This window comes from Lemur catta, chromosome 4 (genome assembly GCF_020740605.2).
Source record: "Lemur catta isolate mLemCat1 chromosome 4, mLemCat1.pri, whole genome shotgun sequence".
NCBI classification, from domain to species: Eukaryota; Metazoa; Chordata; class Mammalia; order Primates; family Lemuridae; genus Lemur; species Lemur catta.
The window spans coordinates 32,474,801-32,500,872 of NC_059131.1; the positions used below are offsets into that span (position 1 = coordinate 32,474,801).

Here is a 26,072-nt window from a genome sequence, read left to right on the forward strand (position 1 = left end):
CTTCATATTAGCTCCTTGAGAGCTGATCTTAGTCTGATTCACTTTGTTCTCTTTCAGAATACAAGAATACTTTTTCTGAGTATAAAAATACATATGCTCATTATAGAAAACTCAAAAACTACCGAAGAATATTTTTTAAAAAATACTATTATTCTACCCTCCTGCAATAATCCACGTATAGAAATAAAATATAAGATTATGTTAAATATATAATGTATAATATATATATGTATACCAACACATTTCTAAAACAAAACAGGTCATATTTATACATTGAATCTTGCCTGTATCCTTCTTCTTTTTATGTGAGCATTATGACTGGTTTATCTTGTTACTTTGAATACAAGGAAACTTTGGAAATTCAACTGTGGTGAACCTACCCGTTGATAAAACACTATTCCTTTTTGGGGAATGACAAAAATATTGTTCAAGACTTATAGTATACTTTCAGATGCTCATATGATCCTAGTTTATTAATTTTCATTACTTTTTATATTTTCAATAATCCTTAAAAACTATAGGTATTGAATTTTAATGGTAAAAAAAGCAGGTTCCCACTTTAATTCATTCCCCAATTAACCATAAAAAAAAAACCCCAAACACCTAAAAATGTACTTCAGTATAGTCTCGCATATTACACACCTTATTGTCCTACCCAGTACCTGCAGTGGTTCTGTAAAGTTGTTCTTTACCCTTTAAAAATTTTGTACACATCTACTATGAAAATTCTGTCATCAACAGACAGCCATTCCTAAATGATTTTGTATACCAGCAAAGCTCTAAAGTAATTAAGAGGCAGTCTTCTCTTGCCTATTCGCGTGACATGCATGTACCTGATGCTAAGCATCACGTTGTGAATTATGTGAGGTAAAAAAAAAAACACAATCCCTACCTTTAAGAGACAAAGAGAATTAATATTATTAATCACTTACTATAATCTAGGAAGCATGCAAAATGCTTTACATACATTATGTGATTGAATCTTAAAGACAGATATTATATTCCCTTTTAGAGGAGGAAGTTTAGAAAGGTTTAGTACCTTGCCCATTATCACACAAGCAAGAAGATGACAAAACGAGAATTCACCTTTATGCCTTTGGCTCTTTCTATTGTATCTTTCTTACTACATAAAGAGAGGCATATGCTTTCCTACTGTAGAGCCACTCATTGCTGTTATCAGAAAACCTGAGCTTCATTTCCCCTCTGATTCGTGACCTGATAATACTGATACTGTGCATACAGAGCAGCAGAACTCAATAGGCAGACAGTGCCTCTCATTTTCAGAGTCACTGTGCACTTTCAATGGAAAAACTTATATCATTTTCTAGAAAATACAAATGAACTACTTAAACTACAGAAGCATCTGCCCAAGATAGCACGTGCCACTGTCTTCTGACAGGTGAGTAGATTGAGTCATAAGACAGAAAGAATAAAGTTCTATATTAATTTTACAGTCCTCCTTTCTTATACTAGACTTTATCTTTCAAAAACATCAGGAGAAACAATAATAATTTTCTGGGTTATGTGCCCATACTTTCAATTTCATGATAAGCAGTCATCAATATACAAATAACGCCAAACATCACCTTTGCATCCTACCCATTGCAGATATTTTTGGAAAAGACACGGAATAAAAGCAAAATATGGATCTGAGAGAAACATGATTACTGATACAAGTTAACAGTTTTAATCACATGAAACAACTTTTCTTAAGGCAATGGATCCATCTTCTGTGGAATGTTTTGTTTTCTTAGGGGACACAGAATTATTTAATAGTGAAATTAATGAAATTTGGACAGACTTTATACTTGGCCTTTGACTTATCTATTTCAGTAAGGAAAATTTAGTAAAGCCTAGAAAAAAATATACTAATCCTAAATAGGCCAAGTTTGTCACCTACCATTTCCCATAAGCTGCTTACCATAGTACAAAAAAAAAAAAAAAAAAAAAGAGGAAGAAAATTTAAATTAAATGCCAACCAGTTGCAGACAGCACTTGTTTGGCTGATTAACTTGTAGACAAGCATTACAAATAAATCTGAACATGGTCTGCAGCAAATTAAATTCCACTGCTTTTAAGAACAAAGAATTCTTCGGCAAAGAGGATTAGCAACTTTACACCCAGGAATGCCAGTTTAATTTAATTGTTCCACAATCCAAGATTTAATATGCAAATATCATTTTGATATATAATAGTGAATTTAACAAAGTGAGGAAACAAATTCAATATACAACCAGACTGCCTTTTCTGAACTGTAATTATATACAATAAAGAAGCTGGCCGAGTTCCCCCCTCCCTCCACATTATTGGGACTGAATTCTATTAACATGAATCAGAACAACTGTAATTAAAGGTTAAAATTTTTAAATGTATTCTAATTAAGAGTCTAAATAGCTGTACAATTAGAATACTGTAGTTAAAAATCACACCTCAATGATCTTCTTGGCCTCTTTGTAATTTCCTGTTTGTAGGAAGGCAAAGAAGAGATCATAGAGCATCATCATTTCACCTTGTTTGTGGCTCACAAAGTCCATTGCTACAGGAAAGAAGAAGATATATTAGAAGGAAAAAAAAAGAGAAATGCAATATCATATAAAGTTCTAGAAAAAACAAGAAAACTTTATCTTAAAAACAAATATTAAAAATAACTTAATTAGAGCTATACTAATTTTCTGTTATATTCCTTAGCTAATGGTATACACGTATGACATTAAGTATCTAATAGCCTCGAAGAGAACCAATGAGGATAAGCCTAAAAAGTCTTCAAAAAGATCACCAAATAGAAAACAAAAATAATAGAGGGGCAATTTTTAAAGATGAACAGTTATTAAAATCAAGGACATTTATAATATCAAAAATCTATTTTTCTTTTCTATTCACAAGTGTAACAAAGTCTCTCCGGATACACTTGTCTTCTGTTGAAGTTTCTCTTCACAATACATTAAAATTAAATAAGTAAGAAGGAACAAAATCCAACTACATTAAGATATTAGAAGGTACCAACCTTTCTGAATTAGATCAGTCTCGCCTTTCTCTACCAGTTTACATAAGACATCATGAATCCTTGGTAATATTTTATACTTTTCATAGCAGTCAATGGCGGCTTCAAGAGCAGCAGGTAAGTCATCCCTTGGAAACATTAAAAATTTCACAATGAATACAATGTATCTAATTCAGTTTAGTCTCTTAGTAACAATTTTAGAGAGATGTATAATGACCAATCAAAATGTAAACTACTGAGCTTAACTTAAGATAGAAAACCACCAAGCCAAATGGAAGGAAAAAAGAGAGAAATAGTCCTTACACATAAAAATACATGTTCAGAATACACACATCATTAGCAGTCCACTATTTATCCACCCTGCTCCATCTTTTATTATTTTGCTTGCTAAATGGTACTTTTTTTTAAAAAGTCCAAATAGATGAAGACATTCTCTGACTTTGTTATGAATAAAATCTGACTTTATGTAGTAAGTTGCCATGAGAATGTATTATCTCTAAAAGCAAGGACTATGGTCTTTTCCACCTACTTAATGTGCCTTTATGGCCCTCAACCATTTCAGATTTGGGAAACTTTATTAAATATCCATCAAACACCTATCAAAGAATTTTCAAGCACTTTCCATCTTTATCACAGCCACCTCACTAGCTAAATAGGAAATAATCTCAGGTTTCATATATACAATAGAATTTACTATTGTTAAAACTAGGATATTCCGTGGGTCAGTGAATTCTAGGAGAACTCTAAACATTTTTTCATTAGCGGGTAAGTTTTCACAAATTATTTCTAATTATAAAGTCAAGGCTTCTTTTATGTGGTGAGAAATTATAAAGATATTGTCATCAGGCCAGGTGCGGTGGCTCACGCCTGTAATCCTAGCACTCTGGGAGGCCAAGGTGGGTAGATTGCTCGAGGTCAGGAGTTCGAGACCAGCCTGAGCAAGAGCGAGACCCCATCTCTACTAAAAAATAGAAAGAAATTATCTGGCCAGCTAAAATATATATAGAAAAAATTAGGCGGGCATGGTGGCGCATGCCTGTAGTCCCAGCTACCTAGGAGGCTGAGGCAGAAGGATTGCTGAAGCCCAGGAGTTTGAGGTTGCTGTGAGCTGGGCTGACGCCACGGCACTCACTCTAGCCCCGGCAACAAAGCGAGACTCTGTCTCCAAAAAAAAAAAACAAAGATATTGTCATCAAATCAGAGTGTCTTCAACAAGGGTGTGGAAATATAGTCCTGTGAGTTCTCAAAAAGTACTTTTGATCCTTTAAAAGGAAAATGACAGTATCAGAAATATGTAAGAACTTGGATGAGTTATAGAGATTATATGACCCAATTCTACTTGCCATCCCCTTTTATTTTTAAAGAGGAGGAAATGGAGGCATCTGGAAATTGATTGATTTGCCTAAGGTTACTAGGTGCACCGAAGAAGGCACTGGCAAGCAGGTCCCTGGACTTCCCGATCGGTTAGGTGCATCTAAATACACATACTCTTTAGTACAAGCACTGCTATGTGAACCACCTAATAAAGAGGTACAATCTGGAAGAAGAAATTAAAGATTTTTGGAAAAAGAATATGAAATGTATTTCAAAAGAGGCATGATTAAAGACATGAACCCAAGTACAATTAGTGACAATCTTTGCAGAAAATACAAATTTCTTTCACATACACAATCATTTTCAAAAGAAAGTCTTTTTACATTTTCTGTTAAAGCCTTAACATTTTTGTCCATTATACAAATGTTATGTTGCCCTAGAGTGAATTGAGTGAATTACTATTTTATCTAGATTAAGATTTTAAGCTGTACCAAAAAAGTTAAATACAATGAAGAAGCGTTAATTTCACTGCAAGAATACTGACACAGTGAAAGCGAGCCTACCCTGACGCAACTCTACCTCATCCCCTTACTAGGTCCTGTTTACAGTGCATCTTCTGGCACCCCACAGAGTCATTTGAATTTTTGTCATTTGGGGTGAAGACTAAATTACAGGTTAATTTCAAAACTGCAAGTAGATGTTGCAGGCTAGATTACTGTCATACAAGAGAAATGGTACAGTAGCTACCACGTATGATATAAAGCTTTTATATAATCAGTATTTTCCCTTGCTTCAGACACAGGTTCAGTTATTGCCTTTCTGTAATTCTGCTTAACGAAAAACTACTAAAACATTTTGAAGAGCCAAACTAATACATAATGATTTTTTTTAGGCAGCAAGATTTGTTTTTTCAGATCAATTCCCAAACTAGAATACTACTGTCTCAATTGTATTTCCCCTACATTAGGTCAAAGCTATCAATAAATGAATGAATAATTGTTCTGTCAATCAAAGCGACACGTTAATAGTCTTTGGTCTCCAAATATACGCTTCTGAAGATTATACATGTTCAGAACAACAACAGAAAAGACAAGAATAGCAAAATGGAAATAATTCATATATTTGTTAGTAATTTTAAGTACCAATGCTACTGCTCTTAGGTTGCCAACAAAATGAAACAGAAATTTATAATGAAACACTTCATACAATGCGTATTAGAGATAGAAATGAACTAAATGACTAGTCAGTTCTTTTCAGTCTCTATTATCTACATTCTAACTTGTGGCTGGACCATGTCATTTTAAAATGACAAAAATTTACATTCTTCACATAATTTATATCATCAATAGTCTTTCATTTTAAAGCTTGAAAACTTAGGGGATGGATATGAAAAATATGAAAAAAGCATCTAAGATTTGCATGGCTATGAAGATAGCTATATACTCAAAGGACTTTGGATTTCCATTTCAATTGATAAATCAGAACACTTATGCAGCTCAGCTGTAGCATGTGATACATTTCTAGAAGTGGAGACGAAAAGCAGATTATCACAATGGCTGAACTCAAGGGCCTTCAGGTTCCTTCCCAGTTCTAACACTGTGAGGTTCTATGAATATGTGCTTATTAGGTTCATGTACTCATATGTCTCATGCCAGCAGACAAAATCATCACATAAAAATACCACTTTTAATAGGCAGGATGAAATCAGTAAGAGCAGCACAATACCAAAAAGAGAAAGATGCCAACTGCTTTACAGCCAAAATGTGGGACATCACATTATCAACTGGTATACTTTCAGCTTCTATGACCTAAAGTGATCTGTGATTTCCTCTGTAAATTAGAAATGACTTAAAACCCTACTCAAAAATAACAATAATCCTTTGATGGAATGCTTTGAAGAAATTAATGTTGATACATTAATTCTGCATTCAAATTTTGACCCATGCTTATTTTAATATATAGGCATAATTCCTAAAGCTTTATGTGCAAATTTTTAAAAGTTCATGCCTAATAAAAATTTCGTTGCTGATTTCACAAACCTCAAATAACACCTAAAGAAAATCAACTCTATAACACACTGTTTTTTTTCTTTTTTTTTAAGAGGCAGGGTCTTGCTCTGTCACCCAAGCTGGAATGCAGTGGCAAGATATAGCTCACTGCAGCCTCAAACTCCTGGGCCCAAGTGATCGTCCTACCTCAGCCTCCCTACTAGCTAGGACTACAGGTGTGCGCCACAGTGCCCAGTTAATTTTTGAAATATTTATTTTGTAGAGTCGGGGACTGGGGGGTCTTACTATGTTGCCCAGGCCAGTCTCAAACTCCTGGTCTCATGCGAAGTGCTAGGACTACAGGCATGAGCCACCATATGTGGCCCTACTATCTCTTTAAACAAAAAATCCATTGTGATATATATTTCTTTGAGACAGCCTCGCTGTTGCTCAAACTACTACAAACTATAATTTTTCATCATTACCTGGAGGAACATCCAAAAAGGCAAGCTTGAAGCTCATATGGCAAATCTGATGTTCCCTCTTGTTTTAGTCCTCATTATGAAACTGAAATGTTATAATGTCACTGACAGAAAACCAAACACGAGGTAAGATGCAAGTTTGCTGGACATACATTCATGAGGCATCTTATCTACTAATCATAAAAATATCTACTTCAACGCACCAGGAAACAAAGTACTCCTAATTTATATAAATTCTTCAATACTTATAACTAAAAGTCATCAATGTGTTTCATATAATCTTGAATTATTAAAACAAGAAGAGCCAGTGACACGATCTATTCTCTTTACTCATAGTAAATAACTTTCCAATCCAGAGAGTACACTTAAACAACAACAACAAAAAGATGACAAATATTGACTTTTAATTGGAATAAAGTGCTTCAACATTATACATAAAGCGTTCGTGAAGTGGCAATTTACCTAAAGGGCTTTCTGATTGAAATGCTCTCAAATCTTAAATCACTGGGGAAAAGAGAGGTTGCGGAGGGGGGAAAAGTTAAAAAAAAAAAAAAAAAAAAAAAGACACCCCTCCCCCACAAAAAACAAACTCAACTCCCTAAAAACAAACTATTCTATAAACCTTAAGGAGATGTTCAGTATGGGAAGAAATCAATTCAAGAGAAACTATCTTCTTCACAAAAATTATTCTGTTAAAAGAACCAGCCCTTGAAAGAGCTAAATGTTTTTTTTCTGTTCATCATCTATAAATGAGGAATCTTCAAGGAGACTGGTGTTGCAATTACAACTAATCCCCCCCAAAAAATTAACTGTGTTGAAGGCTTTGTAATTTCCCTAGGTACAATTTAGCTGTCACTTACTTTAAAATTTACTCAAACATGCGTTCGGAACAGCACTAACTTCACATGTCAAGTGCTTTCCAGCCAATTGAGTCTAAACTGGAAGTCGGTGTTAAACAACTGAATGATTAGACAAGATAGCTCATTTCCCTGCTCTTTTGTTCAGAATAAAATGCCACATTTACATTATCAGGCTCACCAGGATTTTCTGACAGAGAGAGAAAAAACCCTACTGCACACTGTCCGTACTAAGCATATGAAGCCTGTCATTTACCAATCATCCTTCAAAAAGCAATAGCCATGAATGTAACTTAATTATGACCCAATGATCCTTGACGAAAAATCATCTTATCACTGTCCTGTCCCCCTAGGGCAAATGAACCACTTTTTGTCCTTTGGCACTGATGATGCTAAATTCTTAATTGCAATAATGGAGTAAAAGAGCCAAACCTCCTTAATTTCCTTTCAGCACATAAAGAGTTTTACTCTAGACGGCGAGCATTCCCATAAATAATAAAAGTATCCAGTACAAATGAAGATGCTAAAACTGAAGGAGTGTGTATGCCAGAATAATCAGCATTTAAAAAGTATATTTCTCATTTATGTAACATATTAAAGTGTTAACAGTGAGTTTCAAAACCTATATGGTCCTAAAGAAATTTTGACCTTTATGAAGAACTCAAGATTAATTTAGCAAGAGTTCTGGGAGGATTATATACACAAAGTCCATCATGCACTTAAATGAAATGCATATGGGCACACACAGATTATAGCACAAATCAGCACAAAAAATCCCTAATGGAAAGCAGAAATTAAAGCTTCTTCGATCATTTGCACTAATATAATCCAGTTAAACAGCTTCAGTTGTTTGTCACAAGCAATGAAAGCAAAATGGATCAGGTATAAAACAAGTGAATCTGAAATTGCATCATCTAAATTTTTATGATCTTACATCTAATAGCCCAGATTTTATTAACTTATTAAAAATATAGCATGAAGACTAATCAAAAGCTCTTTTAACCTATTTTAAAGTATTTCTTTCTTTTTCAATATGGAGAATCCATGTTATCCCCCCGAAATAGGCATGATTTCAATAAAAGAAGTACATTTTAAAATCAAGTAGTTACAAAAAAAAGTGTTTTAAATAATATTTGGACTGCATGTAAATATGTGGCTTATGGACTATAATGTAATGTAAATGAAACTCACAAAAATCTTGTCCAACTGCCTATTTTTTTTCTGTTCAATGCAAGTATTATCATTTTGATAATGTAGAAGCAGGTTAGTTTACCAACTTCTTTATAATTTTCTAAACCTATTATTGTTTTGGATTTCCCTTGGTAAATGAATAAAAACAAAAAGTGTATTATTTCCATACCCACAAAGCTTTTTTACATTATCCAAGTAACACAAATTGACACAATATTAATTTCTTCTTTATTTTATCCAATGCTGGAGAAGTCAGGTCAAAATTAAGATCTACTCAATCCTAAAGATTATCTTTCCAAGGAATTCAATCTTATGGATTTGTTTCAGGATTACCAAGTGAAAATGATATTCTCTTTAGAGTCCTTTGCAGTGACATGTCAAAAGGATGCTCTCTTTGAATGAAAGCATGAAGATTTTTTATGATATTCTCAGATATTTTTTATAATTTTATCGCAAGTTTGAATAAATTAGGCTCACTCCTCAGATGAGCTCACACCTGCTGAGGTCAATTACATGATATTACTTTAGACTAAACACATTTAATCAAATCAAATACATGTGGACTTTGTATAGCACGCTAGCGTAGTTAATCCTAGCACTTGTCATGATTCTGAATTAGTTAGCTGTCTCCCATGAGTTGGAGAAAACACTGTTGAAAAAAGTTCCAAAGTCAGTGTTTTACCCCAGCAATTCCCCTGTGAATGTTACTGCTGTTTTTTACAGTTTTATAAAATATGAAATTTCCTTTATCTCCTTTATATTATTCTCATAACTCTGAAAGAGTCAACAAAACCTTTTTTATTATGATAGACAAAACTGAAAGACCTTGTCATGGATACTGCCTTTGCAAAGTCAAAGACAGTAAAAAACAAACAAACAAACAAACAAACAAAAAAATCAAACTAGAAGGTATACATATCTGAACGTAATAAGATACCATAAAGAGAAAGATGTTAATTTACATCTCTTTAGCCAAATTAACAGGTAGAGTCAAATTTGACTGAGACATGGAAATATCTGACTGCACGGTATTCGCACCGTATAATCAGAAACACAGAGATGCACCAGGTTAGCATCTGAATTCCACGCTGCTTCCATTTTCCCTTGGGTATGCTCTCCTTGGTTCATGAGCCCCATCTGCAGACCTCTTTCGGAAAACTTACATGTCTCCTCTGTCTTCAAAGTATTTCTACTGGTAAGATACTTTTCTACCCTGGCTTCATTTTCATTGTTAATTATTTTATTTTTGCCCAGTAGTGTAGGAGGGCCTAATTCATCTGGGCACTGGGCCCATTTCCTTCAAATCCCTATGCAGAATTCCACGTGCAATTTGCAGAGATGGGTCTTTTAAACACTCAAAAAAATTCTAATAGGAAGCATATTAATTATAGGATTTTTATATAAATTTGGCTGTGAATAGGAGAACTCAGTAACACAGTAATTCTTTGAATCACTATTTCTTTAAAAGGATGTAATGCTGAGATTGTGGAGGTTAAGATTTGGCCAGTCATCTAACTTGATAATTGTTTTTGATTGGAGGGCAAAGGAATTATTTCGTGTGTACACACACGTGTATACACACATGTGTATACACATATTTCCTAACAGAAAGCTAGTTAAAAGAGATTTTTTATCATGTATTTTAAATTCAATACAAAATCACTCATTATATCCAATTAATTATGTCCCTTAGTAAATAAAGGCAAACTACCAGATATTTGGGAGAAATATGAGATCTATTAAAATATATATTAATATTTTCTTTTTCTCCTGGCATTGAGAGGGCAACGTCCACACTAAAATGAGAAAATCCCAATCACAAAATAAGCAGATTACAAACTGCATTAAGCCATGGAAAAGATGACAAAGAGATAAGATCTAGGAAATTAAAAAAGCAAATCAGAAAACAAAAACAAATTCAAAAGGAAAAGAAGATAATAAAGGATGCTTAATCATCTTAGGAAAAGGTTTCACTCATTACAAAAGAGTGCAGTGATTTTATGATTTGCATTGCAAATAATGCCTTAAATTGGGTACCAATAAGAGCATTTCAAATGGAAAAATTTTCAAACTCAGTAGATCTTGCCCTATCAACAAAATTATTCTTCCCACAAGACAGAGACGTCTTCTACAACATTTATCAAAGCTAGAATTACTGTATTGGTATATGAAATTAAAATACAATATGGAAAAAAGGAACACTGAAGAGATGCTTGTACATTTGTTACCTGAATAACAGTCACGACACATAATCAAAAGTCCCAGAGGATCCTTCTTTCTTATATTTATTAATACATACGGCTCAAAACTGGGAAAAACTAGATTAAGTTTCATGTAATATTATCACATGCTCCTACAAAAAAGCACCAGAGACCATTCCACTGAGAAACAAGCCACAGAACCAAAGGGCTGCCCGTGATTTTAAAGGTCACCTAGTCCATATTAGACCTTTTATTCTATGGTAAATGACCTCCAAGGCTTCCCCATCACCAGAATATTTACAAAGTATAATCCCAAAATGATTAGACTCATTCTTTTAATGCCAACATTTAAAATTCAAAATTCAATTAACTTACTTTTCCAGGTATACAGTGACCAATGGGGAACTTAGGTTGGTGGATGGTTTTGTTAACCCCAGAGTCACGATGGCTTCATACAATTGTTTTACTGTTTCAATTTCACCTCTCAAAGCTGCACCATTTAGGATGTGGAAAAAGGACAAGACTGTTGCATCTTTGATAAGAACATCCTTCTCTTTCATCTCCTTTAGAATGTTAATAGCATCTACAATGAAGTAACACAAAAGACCCTTAGGTAATTTCATGTAGGGAAAACAAACTGCTATTAAAACAGCATTTCAAGCCCAGCAGGAATGTAAATTCTAGTGTATAATGCCGATTTCAAGTTAATTACTACTTGCATTTCTAAACGAGACTACAATTATAAATCCACAATAGCATGGTTTTATCATTTCCCTGCAACTTTGACTACAAATTATAGATAGGGACTGTGTGCCCACTCTGCACCACATAACCCTGTACGGTCTGCCCTATAGCTGTAAGATCCTCCTAAATGGATGCTTTTATCGTTCAGAGCTAACATCTGCTAAATCACACCATTGTTTCTTCAGCAGATGGCTTGTCAGGAGGCCAGATAATAAAGATGTGTTTACACTGTATATACAGCCAGACTAATGGTCTGATACCGATAGGGCCTGTTTGCTATGTCGATACTAATTAGCCAAGCAGAGCCAATGAAAGCTTTCCAAAAGACTGCATGTTAATACATTAGATTCATTAAGCTTCATTAGGAAGGCAGAAACAAACATTTTAGAATATGGAATAAGTGCATTTTTATAATGTTGTTCTTAATTATTACACAGACAAAATGTTTTGACCACTTTACAAAAAGTGATTTTAAAAAAACAGGCTAATCCTTATAAAGAGTTAGAAAGGCTTCCTAGGAAAAATAAAATGTTCAAATCAAGTATTTTCTCCATACATCTTTCCCTATAATAAAATTAAAACAGTCTTTTCTAGAAATAAAAGAGAGGAAGGCTAAAAAGAAAGTTGCAAAATACAGCCAGATCAGAAAGTTAAGAAACAAGCAAATAGTAAGAATATATTATCAAGTGTGATTAATTATATTAGGCTTAGTATTATCTCAACAATGAGAAAATCGGAGTATGAAAATCAGCTATATAATCAGCTATGCTTTTCCCATAAACTACTAAATACTTTAATTAAAGTATACATTTTGTTAACGTTATTAAAAATTAAGACAAAGACTACCACAAAAATCAGATTTGTATCTATTAATATGAGGTTATGTTTATAAGTTTTATGTTCAGCCTTCAGACCTTCTTAAGGAAAAACAAAACCATTAGTGCAGGCACATAAGCAAATTGTGCCATAAGTCATGATCTTCAAACTCAATCCAAACAGCAATGCTAATAAAAACTAGCTGCAGAAATGCAAAAAGCAATGAGCTGTGCAAATGTAAATGACAAGCTTGCCAATCCATTAAAACTAATGGCCTGCACTGTCCATGCAGCTCTGGTTGGATTCACATGCAAATTTGTATGCAAAGTGTTCAAGCACTTTGCATGACATGATATACCATTAATATCAATTCACATGTTATTCCAGTGGCAAGATACCTGCATCACATAATTCCTTTATGTACTGAGGCTTACCTTGGAGTTTGCCATGCTTTCCCAATACTTTTACAAGGCCTACATACTTCCCAGTGTCCAGGACAGCAGATGAATATAAACGGTCACTAAAAATTAATATTATGTTAAAGTCAATTAACTGCAAAAAGAACTGCAACATCCATTTGATCACTTTTCAAAAGCTCATCAGAAGGTCTGGAGTGTTATTAACATTGGCCTCTACACTTAAGATTTCTTTTTGAAGCCATATACAAATGCACACGTAATTATATTCAAAGTGACTAGAGAAGTAAAAAATCTAACACTATACATCTATTGCACCACTCCATCTGCAAAGGACACTAATGAAGAAACTCTATGGCTTTATGTGAGTCTAACCTTCATCACTAACACTGAAATACCCAAAAAGACAAATTTTATCTGATAAATGCATCAGGATGGGAAACCAAAGATACCTGAGAAATGGACAGAATTTTATTTACACTATAATATAGAAAATGTTATGAAGCCTTATAAAACAGTTACCATCACCACTGTTGTGATATGTAGATGTATAATTAATGGAAAAAAACTTCAGCTTTAAAGACTAGAAGGTCTTATCATATTTAAACAGACACCTTGCTGAAACAAGCCACAATTAATCAAAGAGCCTTATACTATAAAATTTCAAAAACACTAACAAAAGAATTTTTAAAAATTATATTATGTAAGAGAATAATATGCAATCTAGGTGATCTACCAAAGGGCTGTATATCAGAAAAAATGTTGACTTGTTTCAGTGGCAGGATACTCACAATTCTTGTTTCAAATTCAATGCTTCTTCTGCATTATCATGTCGACAGCACAAATTTATTAAAGCTGCATAGCCACCAACAACCATGTCTGATTCATACTTTGCTTTTACTTCAAGGGCTTTTTGCATATTCTAAAATAAAGGATAGAAGTAAAAAAGAAAGACGTGACCAATGTAAAGGTAAAAATCTCAGATTTTTAATGTTCAGAAAAAGTTAATACTACCTTTAAAATAAATGGTTTCTTGTTATGAACTTGACCCTATCCTTTGGTATTTTTATTCACCTTTTAAAATGCAGATAAATCAAATATATGCACAGGGGTTAAAAGATGTGTTATTCGTAATATAAAAGAAAGCATTATCTATACCAAGTTTGCTGTTTTAGCTTTGTGTGTGGTATTATTAAAAAAAAAAAGACTTCCAGATTAATTCCCAAATCAACCCCTACTCACAGTCCAATTTCCAAACATAGAAATATGTATCTTTGAAAAGTTCCTCAGTTTAGCAACCAAGTAATGTGAAAAAATATTTTAGAATTTAACAGTACCATGTTTTATAATCTTAAAGATAGTTACGATATTTTTTCCCTAAAACCACAGGCTTATGACCAAATCATATTGAACTAGAAACTGAAAAAAAGTCTAGTGATATCCCACAAATTGCAGACACACACTAAAATGAACACAAAGTACAGCTGGACGGCTGCTGAAAAAAGGCAAGAGACCCTTTATCTCAGAAAGAGCTTTTTTCCAGCAGGAAAATGGAATTTCAATCCCTGCATTAACAACCTAGTAATATTTGACTTGCAAATGACTACTGCATGTATCAGTTGCTTGACAATCTAGATATAAGAGACCGGAGCCATGGCTTGAAAGGACATTTGGCATGTATGATAAACCTATCACGGTTGTTACTATCATTCACTTTGCAGATTATCGTAAACAAACTACAGCAACCCCAAAACATGCCATTCAAGGTGTAGCTGAAATTAGTTAACCTTTCATTTAATTGCATTCTTTCTAAGCATGATGTAAAATAATCAATTGTAAAAATCATAAATACTATCTTTGATTTTGCTTACTGTTACCTGTAAAGAAATTTTTACCTTAATAACATATTTAAAATATTTAAACAAATGTTACCTCTTCTGAACAAAGCGCTAATATGAGTTGCTTTAGGATATCTCCTATAGGTTGATTTTCAGCTTTTAGTCTTTCAAGTGTAGACTCCAAATCAGATGACGCAAATTGCACAGTCTGTAGAAATGGAAAGAAAAAAAGAAGAAAAAAGTTTACTGAAAAAAGAAAATGCATGCCTTTTCACTCTTTCCTTTAAACTGATTTTACCTTCTACTTTCCTAAATGTCACAAATGCTATCATGCATATTAGTTGGGGATCCATGAGTGAACTCCAGGGGTTTATGAACCTCCTGAGATTATATGCAAACTTGCTAGATGTGTTGATTTTTTTGAGATGGGTTTTACCAACTTATTAGAAGCATAAAGATGATTAAAAATGTTAGGAACCACTGCTTTTATAAGGACACAATCTAGAATTCTCATTAAATATGGTTATTTTAGCATGAAGAATCCACTCAAAAGTCTACTTACTTTTCGAGAGTCTATCTTCTCTTTGTCAACCAACACATAAACATCCTAAAATTGGGATTTAAATTAGCACACAATTAGAAAACATGGGAAAATATATTAGCAAATTTCAAAAGCAAATTTTGGAAGGCTCATCTCATTTTACTGCTACTTTTCCATCTTTCAAAAATTTTGCATAAATTTTGCTCATACTTTATTAATCATTATTATTGTTTTAAATATATTCTTCAATAGATAAATAGTATTACTAACAATCAATGAGAAGCTTTGTTTTAATGGTTGTCACTGAAATAAAATTTTTTTGGCCAAAAGCATCATATTTAAACAAAATTTTAACATGATTTTATATATAAATTAAGCATTTTATAAAGTTGATTACTGTTTCACACACCTTAATTAATTCAGGAACATGGTAGCTATCCAGTAGATTACGAATGCCTTTGCAGATATTTTCAGGAATTTTCACATTCTGTGAGAAGGAAAGGGCGGGAAAGACCCCTGAGTTTTAGACAACTAAACTGAAATTTGTCTAACAGAAATTATCTCAGACATAATTTAAGTCTCCAACTCTTGCATGTCATTGAGAAGTGGTCTGGTTGTACTTAAAAGCAGCAATTTCAAATCTAATAGATACATGTCAGCCAGGACAGGCATTATATAGCAAAAAATGAAATGGTACCATCTCCTTCAGCTGATGGAAGTATTGTCTCAAACGCTCCTCCTTGGCCTGTACCTCTGAGTCACTCATGCTGTCAATCAAGTTATAAAGAAAATAGCCAACAGCTTCTGTGGAAAAAAACAAGAGAAAGCATTCCACTAAAATTACCGAGACTGTCATGTTATCAAGATTAATTTATAAGAAATCATTTTGGTGTGAGATGTCACCCTGATGAGAGGCTCTGAAATGGCAACAATGATCACTGAGGCATAGAGATTATGTGGTTTGGGAGCACATATCTAACTGGTGAGTGAAAGGAATATTAATTATTTTCAGACCGAGTGACAGCTTTTCAGTACTGAATCTTACTTCAATGTATTTTTTTCTACCACTCTGTGACAGAAGTGGTCCTGCCCAAGGCCTTACCCCTCTCCTGTCCAAATCACAAGTAGTAAGAATAAATAAATGTCTTGTACACATTTCTCTACTAATTTTTTGTGGACAATATTTAGGAAGCACATAAGGTTAGAAAGGATTTTTAAAGGTTGAGTATAGAAAGTTAAATAATTTTAATAAGCAGATACAGTAATCCTGTGGAGAGCTGCCTATTAGCCAATGAAAAACCTAGATTAACAAAGATGTTTTGTAACAACAGTAATTTTTCTATGCATTCAAGCATAAAATGTATAGGACCACATGTTAATACCTAGGATAGGAAATTTGAACTTTCAAGAAGGGTACCTTCTTACAGAAAACTACATATTCTAAGCTTCATTATATGAAAAATGAAAATCACCAAATGTCAAAATAAAGCATTTTGGGTAATAAATCATATTTAAGTGGAAAAAAATCTATAAGACCTTTTTCCTCTTGGTGTGTTTAAAATTAACTACATCTCCAAAACATTAAAACCACATAAATACTAAGAATCACTGATCTTGAAGCCTATTTCCATAGGTGCTATAAGAAACATTTCCTCAATATTTGAAAAGAAAAAGCCTCCCAACCCTGTCTTGGAAAAATAATAATACAACCAAATATCTCAGATCTCAAAATGTTGAGGTTATCAATATAAAGATTTATAACCAAATGTTTTCAAATTTCACTTTCAAAAATAAAGTGTTTACTGCTGTAATCCTTCTAGACCATCATTACACAGAAGAATGGATTTGTGGATAAGTTACAATCATCGAAATTGAAACGCTACCCGTTGGTCCTGGAGGCTCCTGGCAATAACGTCCATCCTTATACAGCAATTCTGTTATCTGGTAAGACAGAAAATTCGTGCATTGCAGCAAGAGAAGCAAACAAGAACAAATACAATCTGAAATTGAATTCTTGAAATAATAACGCCTCTCCCCAGTAAGGTATTCTATATCACAGTAATTCAACACCACCCCCACCCACCAAGGAGATTGTTTTGTTTTTAAATAATAGGTTTGTCTTTTAAAAACGAAAACAAACCCATGTTGAAGGAAAACTGCAATGTTTCATGAAATGGCACAAAGAAAAGCTCCTAAACTGATTTATAAAGTGATATATAAACATCACTTTAAATGAATTGTTATAAATAGAAAATAGCTGACAGGAATTATGAACCAATACTATTTCCCATCATATTGTTTTTGGTCTTGTTGAAATTGGGCCAGTTTCTTCCTTTTAAATAAAGTTTTACTGAAATAAGTCAAATATCCTGACCCACTAAATAACGTATTTTTTAGTCACCCAATGACAATTTTCCATTCATTTTAATGGCTGTAAAACATGGCTGTAAAACAAAAGGAGTCAAAAGACCTAACATGTTTGTTCTCATGGATTATTATCAATTGAATTTACAAACACTAAAAGACATACACAACACTTATTTTTCAATGTTAAATCAGCAAAATTTTAACTTAAAAATCTGTATTTATCTTATAATAAAAATTATTATACAACTTATAATATTGACTTGGAACTTTATTTGACTGTATATCCTTAGGCTGCATATAATAAGAACAGAAACATATGGTAGTTGTCCAAAGTGATAGGGGTTAGGAATTCTGAACTATTTTATGTGTATTCTACAATTGCGTTTATTTGCTCTTCAAACAGTGCCTGGTGTAAGTGTTAACAACTTAAACTGCAGTAACTTCTACTACTATTTATTTGCTACTATGAAAAATTAGGCAGAATTGATCATATGCCACCAGGAACATCATGCTTCAGTTAATGGTAATTCAAAAGGCAGCTAAAGAGTTGTTCAAAAGCAAAGCAAAAAAACCAATACTCACCTACAAACTGTTTTTTAAAAAATACACACATAGAAGACAATAAATTCTACCAGAAATTGTAGCTGTGCATTAGATGTAAGACAATCATATTTAATACCAAATTTTGAACAAAGATACATTTAATGAATAATGAAAAATCTCCAATCAAAAAAGAATTATTTCTAGATATAAATATCCCAACTACATATTAGAATTGACTATATAGTTCGAATGGCAGTTCGAATAATACAAGAAATAGAATTAAATTTACATTTTAAAAATTACTGAAATCGGAAATTCCAGTTAATAACATGCATTCTGATTTTATTAAGCTAAAAATGTTTCTTACAATTCACTATAATTGTACTTCCTGCATAACATCAGTTAATTTCTTAAAAAGGTAGCAGTATAAAGTTGATCTCTGTATCATTCATATATAGAAACATACACACATACATATACATTAAGAAAATTATTAAATCTATATGGTCAAATGTCACTGTAATAAGTTTAACAGTTTTCATTTGGAAAAGTTGAAAACCTTATTAAGAATTCAGGACTAAGTCAAAGACTATTTCAATAAGAAATTTCATGCTATTTTAAAACTACCAATTTCAAGATTCTAAATTCATTAATTTATGACAGTACATCATAAATGTATGAAGCTATTAAACCTTTTGCTCTTAGCTTTTTATATATCACCTTATGATCTGCAATATTAGCAGTACTTACCTTGCTCCAAAGATCTATATTCATAGACCTGCAGAGGGCAGCAAAGGATTGAAAATAAACCCAGCAATTCACAAAACACTTTAAGTTAAAATGCATTATTATTTTATGTAATGTATACAGATCAAAGTCTTAAAATAAATAAGTATATAAATGTTTGCAAAATCAAGCTGAATTTTCAGGACAAGGTTATTAAGAATAGTTGACCTATTTTGAATCTTCAAAATAAAAACCAATTTGGGCAAGAATAATTAAAGAACCACCCCTAAGTCCTGGAATTCAAATTTGATGGAACAGGATATTAGCATGGTCTCAAAGTGACTGCCCACAGGCTGCCTGTTACTTGTAATGGGAAAAATAGTAACTATGTAATGGAGAAATTGAACACTCTGACTGGGCGATCAAAATTAATATGCCTTTAGGATATAATTTCCTAAGAAAACAGACTGTCACTCATGTGGTATTCCAGCTTGGGGTGTATAACCTGAAGCTAATCAAGGGGAGCCATCATGAAGAATACTCTCAAAAATAACTGGCCAGTAGACTCCAAAAATGTTAATGTCATAAAAGACAAAGCTGAATAACTATTCCAGATTAGAGACAATTCAAGAGAAATGACAACCAAAGTCTATTCATGATCTGGATTCTGAATACAAGAGGGAGAAATGCTAAAAAGGACAAAAAGCCTTTTAAGGTACCACTGACCTTCTACTTCTTAATCTCAGTGGTAGGTAACAGGTATTTGTTTTCTTTTTTATATAGTACATTTAAGTTTTAGATACTCCTCTGAATATACAATACAGTTCACAATAAAAAAGTAGAAATAAAATTTCCAACTTCTCACCACTAACAAAACAGTGGAGCCATTTTGAACCTGGGCAGTTTGGCTACAAGCCTTGGATAAATTAAACTAATTTTTGCCGCCTTCTCTGCCCATAACCAAAAGAAGTTTTTGAGGAAGCAGACTTGAGAAGATAATTGTTTTCTCTACACCTAACGCCATTTACACCTTTCTTTCTGTTTGAATAACAGGTTTGAAGAAAATGTTAACACCATCTATGTTGAGGGCTGTTTTCAGCTTTTAAGGGAGGTTACTCTAGTGGGATAACAGAATTTGAAAGAAAAATGCTGCCAAATCATGAAGGAATATTAACATTCTACCCCTATTGTAGATGGAAGAGTCTACAAAACCTGGACAACTCAACCAGTATTCTTATACATTTCATATAGCAATGTTAACAGCCCATGAGCAGTCTGGAAATGAAAATATTTGCAATAATCCTTTCAAAACTTTTTAAAGCTCCTTTAGAGACAGACATAGGGCCTGCTACCAAAAGACATTTTTTATATTATAGCATTGACAAAGCATCATAGCCACTTCCATTGTACATATTAGAAAATGGAAACAGTGAAATATTAACTTGCCATGATCACACAGCATGTAAAACACAAATAAAATGTAGAACCCCGACTCAAATGAGTTCCATCTAAAGGTTTACTGTCTTAACCATTTTAACCTTTATTAACACACATTCTTCAACTTGCCTTATGTATGTATGTATATTCTTCCCAGTCCCTTTCAACCCTTCCCCCAAATTTTCTTCTCTTTGTGTGACATTTCTGCATTATCTCTAAGAGCTCATACACATAGGTATTCAACTTCCATTGCCTATGAAACTATGGTTTAAAAAAAAAAAAATCACAAAGTATTTTATTTCACATAATATTTAAGACAAAGTTAAATAAGACATATTCAACTTTCTCCCCTCCAATGTAAAACAATCACATCAGGAATGTGGTGTCAGGCCGGGCGCAGTGGCTCACGCCTGTAATCCTAGCACTCTGGGAGGCAGAGGCAGGCGGGTTGTTTGAGCTCAGGAGTTTGAGACCAGCCTGCGCAAGAGCGAGACCCCATCTCTACTAAAAAAAATAGAAAGAAATTATATGGACAACTAAAAATATACAGAAAAAATTAGCCGGGCATGTTGACGCATGCCTGTAGTCCCAGCTACTCGGGAGGCTGAGGCAGGAGGACTGCTTGAGCCCAGGAGTTTGAGGTTGCTGTGAGCTAGGCTGACGCCATGGCACTCTAACCCAGGCAACAGAGTGAGACTCTGTCTCAAAAAAAAAAAAAAAAAAAAAAAAAAATGTAGTGTCAAGCACTGGGAGCAGTGGTGTGTGCCTGTAGTCTTAGCTATTAAGAAGGCTGAGGGGAGGATTGGATCGGATTGCTTGAGCCCAGGAGTTCATGACAAGCCTGGGCAACACAGCAAGACCCCATCTCTAAAATAAACAACAAAAAAAGAATATGATGTCAGGCAACAAAAATAACCACATTGCATGCCTGTGGCTATCTGGCATGGAGTTCAGCTTACATATGTGAGGGCAGAAATGGGATTAAAATCACAGAGCCAGAGACTTTCTGTTGACCAAGAGAAAACAACGATTGGATACATAAGACATAGATATATAAAAGTCAGTAATTAATGACTTCCTCATTACTTCTTTTGTCTGAGCCTCTGGCTCCTTTTCAAAAATGATTAGTGGGCAATTAAGAGCAAACACATCATTTCATCACTCAATTCTGGAGAGGCCAGGATGTCATCAGTGGGAAGGAACCTCACTAGCTGACTGAAAAGACCTTAAAATCTTACATTAAACTTGGTGACTTCAACAGGGCTAATGGCTGGTCCTATGAGTTTTAGGATTAAAAATGTGGTTTTTTTTCCCCAATATGTGGAAAGCAGCACCACTTTAACAGTACAGACCCCTACTTGCCAAGTGCAAACTGCTCCAACTGGGTTAGAAAATCCCTCCTTATACCACTGAACTGTTTTTCCATGTACTACAAAGACTCATATGCTTTGAAGCCAATTCTGAAACATTTCTCTTTTAGATATGTTATACTCCCAGCCCGCTCTGACCTAGCTTCAGTGCCACTTTGTCTCTTAGAAGGGACTCAATATTTCTAGTGGTGGAGTTTTCAGTAGTATATAAAATGCATACTGCCCTCTTTCTCATTTGAACTTTGTTCGGCTGATGCTATATCAAGGAGGAAAGAAAAAGTCTTATCACACTAATCGGTGGAGCCGAGGAATTGGAGGTTGCTGTGAGCTAGGCTGACGCCATGGCACTCTAGCCTGGGCAACAGAGTGAGACACTCTCTCAAAAAAAAAGGCAACTTGTAATTAAATTCTCAAAGAATAACCTGAACATGCAAATTTGTCTCTAACTCAAACAGCACTTTCATCGTAGAAACAGGTTTATCAAATCTGTGTGTACTTCTTGGAAAACGGTGACACAAAAGGCTGCCTAAACTCAATTCAAGTACTTAGAAGGAAGAATAGAACAGGTAAGCTTATTTCAGATATACTAGAAGTTATTGGAAAATAAGAATATGTATATCTTTGCTCATGCAATAGGTCAAAAGGACAGGATAAATCAGTCCATATTTAAGCAAAAACATTTAAGTTGATCAACTTACCTCCTAAAGGCTAGAATTAGGCTGCCTCTAAAAGAATTAAATGAGAAAGGCAATGTATTTGATTTCACTGCAAAAGAAAATGACCATCATTAAATCTCAGACCAAATAAGCAAACAAACCAAAAAACCCTACATTATCAACTTATATCTTTTAGCTTTCATTTTGGAAATTGTATTTAAAGAATGAAAATGTTTTCATAGAAAATTAATTTGATAATACAGTAATATGTATTTGCAATATAAGCTATCCTTTTAGTGCATACTTACTTCACTTTCATAAATACATACAACTAATAAATTTATAAATACTATTTCATATAAACAGTAATCACTATTAATAAAATTCTGGCATACTCAGAGTCTGCCTGATACACATACGGAGGCTGTAAGTTATTGGACACTGCGGCACTATGAAGACATAGACTGTAATGCCCCATAGTACTTTTGTCCTTTAAAGACAATAGATGAAGGGAAATGTTCTTTTCTGAGAGAAGTATTGGGTTCTGTTGAAACCATTCACACTTTTTCATTTCATTTTCCACTCCGATCAATGACCAGCAGTCACACAAGAATGACAAAAAGTCATAACAAAATAGGTCTTTACTTCTGTTATGGAATTGACTTATATTGGTCTTTCATTTTTCTGAGCATTTATTTGCTCTACTACTCCTTTTGGCATTTAACAGTCTACAACTTTGCATGTTTCCATGCTGACATTATAAACCTGATATGCCTCAGTGTAAGAATCAGGCCTTACACTGATTCTTCACATAACCTTTGCCATAACTACCAATGGAATCACAGTAGGCATCTCCTAAATCTGTTTTTCCCTGCAACTGTTTCAAAATGGTACAAGATAGGTGGAATAAGAGATGAATTCATAGAGGCAAATTCTTAAGACAATAAATACAGTTTAGATGAAGATTAAGATACCTGGTTTAATTTTTTTAAAAACTCATAGGAGAAGTCAGAGTCATTTTTAAGATCTGTGCAACTCCCCTAGATATAAATAAAAAATTAACCAACCCACACAAGAATTGTTTCAGATCAGCTACTATATCCCTTGAACAAAGAATGTGAGTTCCTCAGTGGTTTTACAGCTTTTGAAAATCTAAAAATCATTCAAAAAAGGACCTGCACTTAGTCACTCCAGGAATTTCAAAGTGGACACAACCACAGGCCTCTCAGCAGCTTTAGTTTTGCCTGGTCAAATTAATTTTCCGTACCTACAAACACAAGGGGAAAATGTTTCCTACTACCCCAAAACTTAATCAAGGTAATCCATTTTCTCTTCTCTGTGACCTGGCATGGCTTGTGATGTATTAATAGTAACAGTACTGCAGACCCCAGAGCCGCCTAAAGCAAACACCAGCAATTACAGAACTAACTGCTCTTCACAGACCTGTAAATCAAGGGGGAGGGGAAGGTACTGACAGAGTAAGCGCAAATATTCTTTAAAGTTCCTGGAATTGTTTTTCTTTTTCAAATTTAATAAACAACCTCTTAAAAATTTATTTTTATACTATTCAAAAATATCATTTCACAGAACACTGTCAGGTTTTATTCATGAAAAAGGTGACCAGAAACATCTCAGTAAGCTGGAAGGCTGCTGACAAAAAGCATCTAGTTTCCTTAGCAACAAACAAGTCTGAAAAATCAAGAGGTTGACAATGAAGTGAAATGGATGGTATGATAAAAGGAAAAGGCAGCTCTCATGCATGCACCTTTCGAGCCCAGATTCCTCTGCTAATGCTTCTCTGTTTTCATCTTGTCAGTATGGAAAATCTACACATTATACAGAGTGGAAGGCAAAATCAATACACTCAGATAGCAGCCAGCATTAATATCCAACTTTCGACTCAAACAATTATACCTGTAACAGTACCATTTTCCATACTGGACACTTTGCCTTTCCCTTACAATATTACAATGCACTATTTTAAATGACATATACACAGGTAATGTATATCAATAACCTGGTTTTTACAAAGCTTCCACCTGTAAAATTTGATTATACATTAACCAGAGCTTAACTTTTAACATTTTAGGGAGCTAAAACCTGATGTTTCCATGTTATATTTTTAAATGGCGCATTTTTCACAGGCTCTGAAAACTGGCAACATCTTACGTATTTATTAAAAATAAAATGTGGTGTGGTGAAAAAAATAAAGTCAGAAGATCTTGCTTCTGGCTCAAGTTGCTAATCTTGTGCAAATCATTTAACTCTCTATGCCTTTCTTCATCTATCAATAGAGGTAACTGAATTACCAAGTGATGAGAATTGTAAAGCACTCCAACAGTTTTAAATGTTTAGTAAACATATGTGGTATTTTTTGTTAATGAAGACTAGGAGATGGCTTCATGTGATTTACGTGACAATAATCTGGATGTCACAATAATCTAGATGTTACTTCAGAAAATACTTTCAGAAACAGTTATCTTATCTGATTTCACAACAACCCCCACAAGGTAGATAGGTACTATACCCACTTAACAAAATTGAAGCAAAGAGAGGTTAAAAGACTTGTTCCAGGTCACATAATCAGTGGCTGAATTATAAAGAGACCTAAGTCTTCAGGGTCCCCAGTCCAACCTCCACTCCAACATCATATTATATCCAAAGTCCTTCCAACTTTAAAATTACTTTCACATTATCCACAGGTTCAACTCATAAACTGTCTTATCAGTCTGGTTTTAACAAAACATATTACAACTTCCTTGTATTCACTGCATGAAGTACCCAGCATGCCCTCCATAGTACAGAAACTAACACTTGTCGGTCGAGTTTACTGATAATGTTGCATACTTACAAAATGATAAAATATAGTCCAAGTTCCCATTTACTGCTTCACTTCTGAATTCAGCTTGAGAAAACGTATTACTTTTAGGAAGACATCCATTTTCCTAGGGATAAAGCATATATCAATGATAATATGCCTCAGCTAAATAATATTTTGATACCACTCAAATTTTCTGCTTTCCTATTTCTTTTTATCACCATATTCTCTAATAAGCTATCATTTAAAAAAATAATTTTAAAAATAAAAATAAATAAAAAATAAAAAAAAATTTTCTAGGACAACATATAATAAGCTAAACAACTGAATTTTAGTCTAAGTTTTGAGATGTAGCTCCAACATTCCAAATTAAATGCTTATCTTCAAATACAGATAATCTGTTACCCTTAGAGGGCCTTCCTTCCAGAAGAGTTTACTACTAAAGACACTAGAACAACTCTCTCTCCAAGACAAAATAAAAATTCAACGCATGGATCTAAAACAGTATTTTGGGGCATGTAGTGAGGTAAAGATCAAACTTAATTTAACTTCAAGTAGTTCATCACTTGTCCAAACATCATTTTTTTAATGATTTAAGTATACAAACCAATTTTATTTAGTTCAAATATATTTACTAAATCATTTTATAAGAGCATAATATTAAAAACCACCCAGATAACCAATAATAAACAATGTATAAAAATAAATTATGACATATCAATATAATAAAATAGCATACAAGCATAAAAAATAATTTGAGGAATTA

The 26,072-nt window shown here is 33.6% G+C and overlaps 1 protein-coding gene across 3 annotated transcripts in view; it reads right to left on the reverse strand.

The window, feature by feature from the left end:
* The window catches only part of LRPPRC (leucine rich pentatricopeptide repeat containing), a 102,916-nt gene that overhangs the window by 44,869 nt on the left and 31,975 nt on the right, over positions 1-26,072 (reverse strand). For all 3 annotated transcript variants that reach the window (XM_045549502.1, XM_045549503.1, XM_045549501.1), the window contains exons 13-25: positions 25,340-25,433; positions 22,531-22,597; positions 19,050-19,077; positions 17,273-17,330; positions 16,087-16,193; positions 15,799-15,876; positions 15,411-15,455; positions 14,943-15,056; positions 13,802-13,932; positions 13,029-13,114; positions 11,410-11,617; positions 3,005-3,129; positions 2,430-2,536 (exon numbers count right to left, since the gene is read on the reverse strand). In XM_045549502.1, coding sequence (XP_045405458.1) covers positions 2,430-2,536; positions 3,005-3,129; positions 11,410-11,617; positions 13,029-13,114; positions 13,802-13,932; positions 14,943-15,056; positions 15,411-15,455; positions 15,799-15,876; positions 16,087-16,193; positions 17,273-17,330; positions 19,050-19,077; positions 22,531-22,597; positions 25,340-25,433 — 1,248 coding nt within the window. The remainder of the gene's footprint in view (positions 1-2,429; positions 2,537-3,004; positions 3,130-11,409; positions 11,618-13,028; positions 13,115-13,801; positions 13,933-14,942; positions 15,057-15,410; positions 15,456-15,798; positions 15,877-16,086; positions 16,194-17,272; positions 17,331-19,049; positions 19,078-22,530; positions 22,598-25,339; positions 25,434-26,072) is intronic.